Below are 8,669 nucleotides of genomic sequence, written 5' to 3'. Positions count from 1 at the left end.
TATAGACTTGGTAAACACTTTGAAGGGCATTTCAAATGAAATCTTAGTAAAACTAGCTTTTTCCAGAAGGACCAAGTGCATCTATAGAAAGAGAGAGAGAGAGCGAGAGAGAGAGAGAGAGGCTCCTTTTCGCTTTCATGGATTGCGGGGCCTTAATCTCATTAAAGTGCCCAGCGGTGTACCTCCCGCGCCGCTCCGCCCCTCCCTCCCTTTAATCAGCCCTGAGACACACTACCACTCATCTCAGATGGACCAGGGTTATAGGATGGCCATTCACAAGAGGCAAGGCAGCCCGTCGCATTCAAATGGGGAGGGCAGGCCGACGGGGCTGCTGAAAGGCACATAGGGAACATGAAAGCATGTGGCCATGGGTGTGGAAACTGAGCCTGGTCTAGGTGGAGGAAGGCTTTGTAATTATAGAGCTGGTGGTAGGGATAAGGTTGTTAACTGGGCTGCAGGAGCTGGAGGGTAGAAGTGGGCTGATTGCCAGAGGATTATACCCCCTCCCCCCAATTATTACCTAGAATGCATTTAACTGTGCAAACAGGTGCACTCATACAAGACTAGAAACAGGCCGATGTAACATGAGGCGCTAGAAGAGGCACACACCGACCTACACACACATATACGAGACACACACGCACACCTCTGCCCTGTCTAAACCAAGTCCACACCATTGCATATTGAAAGGGCCTCTCTTTTTTTCCACCATGGTGTTTGTCCCTCCACAGCAGCTGTTCCTGTTCCTGCTGGAGGTGCAGACAGGGGGTGCTGTGGCCCAGCAGGGCTGTATCAGCGCAGAGCAGCTCCTGGTGGAGCTAAAGGCCAGGGGCATCCGACCAGAACAAGAAGAAGCCATCAAACAGAAGCTCCGATACATCAGCTCCCTGGACCTGCTGGACTTCCTGGCGTACCAGCCCCCCTTTGTCCTAATCCACAACTCGTCATCGCCAACCCACTGGATGACTCCAGCAACCTGTGTTGTCATTGGCTACACAGGCTTGACCCCTATTTGTCATTAGCTACCACACACTGTGGCAACAGGGTTCCAGGGTTCTCTTTCTAAAATGCTAGCTAATGCACTTAAAGATGTTTTTTTTGGGGGGGGGGGGGGGGGGGCACTTTTCATGTAATAAGGTCGACATTCTGAGACATTTCTTCAAAGGGGCTTTGGAGACACCCTTTGGAATATGCATTGATAAATAGCCTACTGAAGGTGGACATCTAAGCTTGAGAAGGGTGCTGTCTATGGTACTGAAATATGCAGGGCTTTTCAGTTGCGGTTCATGCTGAATCAGTAATGCACTGAATAGGAACATAACACGTTTAGACTCCAGTTAGACAAGGGATACACAATTGATGCTCATGGGGGGGCGAATCCTAAAATGCAAGATGCAGGTGCAACTTCGAACTTTTGCACAAATCAAGCATTGATTTAATGCATGATTTATGCCAAACCTTTGTGCGGGTTTTTCAGATAGAGGGGTGAATATAATGGCTCTCCACCGCTTTAGTAACTGAGTAATGTGGCATTATGAAAATAAAATAAATGAAGCATGACCTAACCTAAATCTCCTATGTGTTTTCAATCAGCTCCCTCAGCTTCAAGTGGTCCGGCAAGAAATTACAAATTAGATATAGCAGTTCTTTCTTTAATTTCCCTCAGGCTTGACAGAGTCGGGGGGGAAGCGTTAACGCACTCTGACAGGCGGTCACGGAATTGTTCGGACCATTCATTGCTGTTTTCGAGTAGCTGTGTCATAGACATTCTATAATGCCTAATAAGGGTACTAAAGAGAGCTATACATATTGCCTGTCGTTTTTGTGTCTTGTGCCCTTCTTGGTAAGCTCTATTTTTATTTCATCTTTATTGTAACCCTTTTCCTGCAGTCAAATGATCAAATCGCCCTCTAGAGCAATCCTGGGTGTAATGTTATTTTTTTCATAATTAATAAACATTTTCTGTTTTTTACGCCGAGAATTCGGTGTTTCTATGTCAAACGGTTTTGTTATATTTCAGTCTTCTGTGATGTATAATGTTGGGATGCAAAGTCAAAATGTAATACATTTTCGCTGACGCTTTTCATCTGAAAGCGTTAATGTTTTCAGTTGCCAATGTTTTTATTTATTGTTTAAGCCCATAACCGTGTGTGAAGTGCATACTTTTGTTTCAAAGTACAGTAGATTTGTTTAAGACTACCAAGAAAGACTGTGTGACCCTGACTTAGCCCACTGCAGTAAAAGGTTAACAGGGAGTTCCATTGAGACCAAGGTCTATTTACCAAGCAAGCCCAGCATATACACAATTTAAAATATAATACAAATAGGCCTATACAAAATTACAAACACATTCAAGAAAAACAATCACATTCCTCAGCAAAGAGGTCCCCCAATCAACAATTTGAACGAGAGGCACCACACCACATCCGGGAACTCTATAGATTGTTCCATACATAGGGTGCTAACAAACTAAAAGCAGAGACCGAAAGGATTTCCAGAGTAAGCCATCCCTGAGACCAGGTATGATACTGTAATTCGTATCTCTAAAAGTTATTAATGATGCTAGGTACGGCTAGAGTTTTTGTAAGAGAGCTTTATAGATAAAAAGAGCGCAATGAATCGACCAATGTGACTTCAAAGAGGGCCAGCCTACTTTTTGGTAAAGAAGGCAGTGATGTGTATTGAACCTGTCACCAGTAATAAAACGAAGTGCGCTATGGTAAACTGCATTTAACGGCGTTAATGAAGTGGCTGCTGCATTCATATAGATGTCACCATAGTCTAGGAACCGTAGGAACGTCGATAAAAGGATCTGCGTTCTACAATTAAGCGAGAGGCAAGGCCTATTTCTATAGTAGAAGCCCATTTTTATTCTCAGCTTCCTCACTAAATCATCAATATGCTTTTTAAAAGACAGCCCATCGTCTATCCAGATGCCCAGATATTTGCATGCAGGGACACAATCGATGTTAGCACAATCTAAAGTACATGTGCTCTAGAAAACATATAATTAAATACTAGTTTGAGGTCAATAAAGGTTTTCTATAAATCAATGAAGGCAGATTGATGATCAGATAGAGCCATGTCAACAGAAAGGGCAGCAGAACACACAACTTGTATGCCCGCGCACACAAGTGAAGGTAAAACCTTTTTTTTACAGACAAACCAATATTGTTTCTGTACTGTAGTTAGTAAAATGTACAGGACCCAAAATCAAACATTGTATGACACCTTTCCTAATATCAAGGAAACCTGACTTAACACCATCAGAAAATACACGTTGTGTCCTCTCTATAAAGAACTTGGCCCCAGCAATAGATTTCAAAACAGTATTTGTCCCTCTAGAGAGTTAGATAATGGTGCATTATACACAATGCACAGGCTTGATGTAATAGTAGTCTCCACTCAAATAATATGTAGGCCTAGTAGCCACGCCTTAGAATATGTTCTTATGCGACTACCATTTTACCGAATAAATCATTAATGAAGCATCAGCTATGATGTTTATCTTGGTGTCAAGGAATTGTATTGTGGTAACATCACAAGTTCATAACTGCTGAGCAATAACCCTTTCAGCTAGAGATAGTGGTGAACAATACCTGGCACTCTTTGACGATATTCCCTCTGGCAGCTGCACGCAACAAATGGTTTAACTTCAGCCAAACTGTTTTTTTCTTCCCAAGGACATTTGTTGAGTGCTAGTCGCGCGCTGCTGTAGGAAAGGCACACGCCGTCAGCCAATTCAATGCTCTGTCTCCACTCCACCACCAGACAACCGCATTCACTCATTAAACCAGGCACGCGCCTCGAAGCAAACGCGCCTGTCAAACTCGATGCTTCTTGGCCTCAGGGAATAGATAGGTACCTGAACTAAACATATTCTCATCTAAAATATTGAATCAGTCTCTGTTTCATTGATTAAATCTTATGAACCAAGGCAAACAAGACTACCAAGTGCCAACTTTTGTAATCAATATAACCAAACAACTACAAATGATTTCCTTCCCTTTGATTATGCTTAATGTGAGTTTCAATATATAGCCTAAAGTTACGGTCAAATATACTGTCACCTTAGCACTTTACAGAGTGAAATGGAGCAGAATGTTATGGGTGGTCTTTGCACTGTTTGTATGTCTATTTTTACACTGTAGGCACCTGCAACTTACCACAGGTGAGATCCTTTACATGTAGGCTAAACAAGAATAACTTTTTAAGGTTTGTGTTTTTTCTTGTCATCGCAATTAACTTTATTTTCAGAGCTTAAAACCCCTACAGTTCTATATGATTCAGAATCCTAATGTTGATGGTTTGCCAACGAAATAAGTATGTTTACATGAGAAATAGGATTGCTTGTTTTACAGAATTGCACAATATATTAGAGGTTCCAAAAACATAGTAAACTGATATAATTCAGTTATTTATACAGTTTCGTTTACTAAAGTTGTTTTTAGAGTTTATTGTAATGGATTTGACAAAGAGGATGGCATAGACGGACTGACGGAGTCATTGTCACAACTGGGACTTTTTCAAGTGCTATTTTGGGGTGCTGGGCTAAGCTACATATTTTTCTCACTCTGTTATGCACGCGCTTGCGCGCTTCAGCATTGAGCTGGTGCACAACAGAATTGACATGCAGCATGAACGCTCCAATATTCATGACACGTCTCCGCTAGCCTAAAGCCAGGCAAGACGTATTATCCCCCCATTAAGTATCCTCGGGCTAGAAACAGGGCTATTGGATTCTTGAGGATTCGAATTTGCTATTGTTATATTACTCTATTTGTATGTTAATAACTTATATTACAGAATGTACCGTTTTTTACGCAAATGGAGATGCGCATAAAATGTGTTCGTTGGTGGAAGTGTGCGTAAAATGGGTAATATTTGTACAAAAAAATGTAACAGAAATATATTTCATTCCCCCCTCTCCTATATCATTTCTCCCATTCCATCTCCAGTCAAAACACACTGTAACTAAAAGTGAATGTAAAATGCAAACGTAAAAAAGTCTGAGGTACAAAAGGAAATACTAGAAAATGTTTTATTATGAGACTAGAGTGTAGAAAATATGGTTATAGGCTTTTCTCTTTTCAACCAACATGATATAAGTAAAGGCAGTGTGGAGCTGGCAGTATAGCAATAGACAATGAATCGCCATTGTGCTCTGTTTGGACAATAGCTGCATAACCTTTGATCATCGTGAACTCCATGTACAATAACATGTATTTCCTATTAAATAAGACACATTGGTGCTAAATTCAAACGTCGGAGTGTCAAACCCCTTCTTGAAACCTCATTAATCAATGACCATACACAGAATAGCCAGCTGCAGAGCATTATACAAGTCTAAAATAGGCAAGAGGTAAGAGCAACTTATCAATATAAATATATACAAAAGAAAACATCTAAAAAAAATCTCTTTACATACAAAAATATCTTGATATATTTCAAAAACATGTTTGATATAGAATTTCATATAATAAAATCCGCACATTGGAAGCATTTTAGAACTAAATGTCACAGGAGTTTACAAAGAAGGGTTGATGTTCTTTGATTGGATTAAGCATAGTTCGAGAACAACATTTGAAATTATGTTTTGTGTGCTGATGTAAAATCACTTTTGAAATGTTGTTTTCGTGGGCGAATGTGCTGGAAGGTTGGATTCCCACGCTGTCAGACGTGGAGAGCCTGTTTTCTATTTAGTCCTTTGGCGTTTTTGCTCAACACTGGCCTGCATGTCCGCAGTTTCTCTGGTTGCAAAGGCGGTTCCTTTAGGTGGACTGGGTCGTGGACGACCGGAGCAGAACGCCAGCTCAGTGCGTCTTGTTCTAGAGGGCGCGAGCTCCTCTGTAATCCTCCCGAGCCATGCTGAGAGCTTACATCATTCAATTGATCCATATTCCTATAGTAACGAACAAGAAAAGGGGGTAAGACATTAGTTCAGTTATTTTCAATTGATCTTGAAAACCTAATAATGCAAATATTCATTATAACAAAGCATAATACAGTACTTGTAGAATATGAATGATAGGCCTATTATAAAAAACATGTTTACCTTATAGGATACAGTTTCTCAGAACCAGTTAGTGAAGTCCAGGAGTTCCTGCTCCTCGGGGCTGAGAGGGTCGTAAGACCCCTCATCGGACGAGTAGGAGGACACTGGAGAGCCTGCCATGGAGTTCATCTCGTTGGGGTAGTTGTTGGGCGACAGGACCCCGGACTGAAACGCTGCGCTCACGGCGTCGTGCTCATCCAAAAGTTGTTGTAGTGCGCGAATGTACTCCACCGCCGACCGTAACGTTTCCACTTTGCTCATCTTCTTGTTGGCCGCGCCATTGGGGACGTGTTCCCGGAGAGTGGCGAAGCCGTTGTTGACAAGTTTCACTCTGTTGCGCTCCCTCTCGTTCCGCCGCGCCACGGTGTGCGGCTGCTGCTGCGGCAGGCTGTAACCAAAGCCGGCAAAGTTCAGCCTCCTCTTGCATCTTAGCAGCTCGGGCGAGGATGAGCGCTGTCTCTTCACCTTGGATGCTGACTTGCCGCTCCCTTGGCTGCTGGTAGGGCTGAGCTGGATACTCTGCGCTGCGGCAGCAAAGAAGCAGGAGGGCGGCATGAACTGCTGCTGGCTCACATTTATTTCCATCTTTGCTGTGATGTCCATTGGCACGTATTGAAAAATAAAAAATAAGAGCTGCAGAGAATCTCAGAGTTTTTCTTTGGATTGATCGGTAGCAGTTGCGTCCTGCTCGTGGCGTTCACGTGTGGCTTAATGCTCACTTTAGCCGTGTTTAATGGGCGGTCTTGTGGGCTTCTGCCTCGCACACTCCTCAGTCTGAACTGAGTCCTGAGAAAGGCTAGAAGCGAGGCTTATACACTGGCAGCCCCACGCGCTGGACCTGACCACGCCTCCTCCTCGTGCTAGTTGTATTCACCTTGGCTCCTGTGCTGTTGCAATGCGTACGCCGGTCGCGTGCCACTTGAACCACTGAACAAACAGTCACCAAAGCACAACTGGTTGCAGCATGCCGACTTGTTCCAGATGTCTTGAGAGTTTTGAGCACTAATAGAATGTTAGTTTTAATAGAATGACTGATTACGCGCAAAGGTTCCAAAATGCTCCTCATATAAAATGCAGAAAAATAGAGCGTCTTTGGTTCAGAAATTGACCTTATATAATATATATATATTGAATTGTTTCATGGCGAATGAGAGATTGAGGGTCTTGTTCATAAAAGTTGGCCACAATGTGATAGAATATAACATAAGATCGAGGTCAAAAGACAAATAAGGCGTAATTTCATTTTATGCGTAAAATGAGTTAAACGTGTCCCTTTATGGGTGACTCAAACAACTGTTTAATTTTTTTTTGAATATATATATTTTTTAAATTAGCTTATACAAGCGAACCTATTAGGCTATACTAGCTTTTTACGCATGCAGATAACCAATTTCTCAAGTGGACCGAAAAGTAGTGCTGAAAGGCAGCTCTCAAACTCAGGCGGACCTTAAAGGCGCTTATCAAAGATGTTAAGATTTAGTTGTTTGCATTGTCTTTGCGGTCCATACAGTATGGGCAGTATACTATAAGGTATACCTTATAGACCCCATTGACTGTAAGTTGTTTGGAACACTGTCGGGTTGGCAGGCACAAGCAGACCCCACAGTCTTGGATGACCCACAGTTTATTGTTAACACTTTTACAACCGCATTTGAATGCTTCGTCTTTCGAAGAATGGAGCTTTGTCCAGCAGAGGCGAATTTCCCACTTTCATTAGGCTAGAGCTAATCATCACCCTCGGAGAGGCGGAACGGAAGGCTAAATCTGAGAAGGGGCCATAAGAAGGACGCATTCGAGGATGTTTTGTGTATGATTTGATACACCCTATTTTGTTACAGTAACGACTCGACACAGTGTATTTCGACAATTTTGTTTTCTTTTAAAGGGCAGCATAATAGAACATGTCTTTCACTCAGAACAAAACCAACCGACTCCACTCATGGGGATGAGTGTGTGTGTGTGTGTGTGTGTGTGTGTGTGTGTGTGTGTGTGTGTGTGTGTGTGTGTGTGTGTGTGTGTGTGTGTGTGTGTTTGAGGGGAGGGGGTAAATTGTGAAATTTTTCTGTGTTGGCTGTGGCATTCAAAATCAAGCCTGCATTGAAGAACCCAGCCCCCACCAACTTTTATTTTCTTTTTCCTCCCTTTTTTTGCACAGCAAGAGAGTTTAGAAAAGAAGCGTGGGTTCTATTCAGTTTCCCCTAGCCCCCTCGCCATCGTCGGCTTTCTGAAACCTATCTACCATCCCCTGTCAGTGCGGTTCCAGGGTCCAATTAGCGCTTTGTAAAGACTTGTTTCTACTGCAGATCTTCCAGAGGCAGGCAGAGCGCTCCCTCTATTCGAGGGTTCCAGTCATAGCCGAGTGTAATAATTAATATGACATCTGGGCGCCCGAGTCTCCATTGAAACACCTCTGTCTTTCTGCTTTTGGAGTTCACTGAGACATCATAAAACAAAACTCATAAGGGCCCATTTGTCCTGGGAAATAATCCCTATGTGATATGCGGGATTAATTTTCAATTTGTTAGCTGTTAAACTAAATTGTGGTGTTTATTTTTTTAAAATAATGTGGTCGTTTGGGGTCGCCCATGGCACTGACTCTACTTTGTATCATTTC

The 8,669-nt window shown here is 42.5% G+C and overlaps 1 protein-coding gene across 1 annotated transcript; it reads right to left on the bottom strand.

Annotated features, from left to right (window-relative positions):
• Positions 1-5,030: 5,030 nt before the first annotated feature.
• On the bottom strand, positions 5,031-6,852 carry ascl1a (achaete-scute family bHLH transcription factor 1a). The gene is made up of 2 exons (XM_021577164.2): positions 6,056-6,852; positions 5,031-5,902 (listed from the first exon to the last, which is right to left on the bottom strand). Exon 1 carries the CDS (start codon positions 6,656-6,658, stop codon positions 6,074-6,076), a length of 585 nt encoding a protein of 194 aa, XP_021432839.1. The 5' UTR covers positions 6,659-6,852; the 3' UTR covers positions 5,031-5,902; positions 6,056-6,073.
• Positions 6,853-8,669: the final 1,817 nt, after the last annotated feature.

This window comes from Oncorhynchus mykiss, chromosome 21, assembly GCF_013265735.2.
Source record: "Oncorhynchus mykiss isolate Arlee chromosome 21, USDA_OmykA_1.1, whole genome shotgun sequence".
Classification (NCBI taxonomy): domain Eukaryota; kingdom Metazoa; phylum Chordata; class Actinopteri; order Salmoniformes; family Salmonidae; genus Oncorhynchus; species Oncorhynchus mykiss.
Note: the sequence above shows the minus strand (reverse complement) of the source record. Positions and strands in the feature narration are given on the sequence as shown.

Bases quoted from the DNA above. Each gene is read 5' to 3' on its own strand.
- ascl1a (XM_021577164.2), bottom strand. From the start codon at position 6,658: ATGGACATCACAGCAAAGATGGAAATAAATGTGAGCCAGCAGCAGTTC.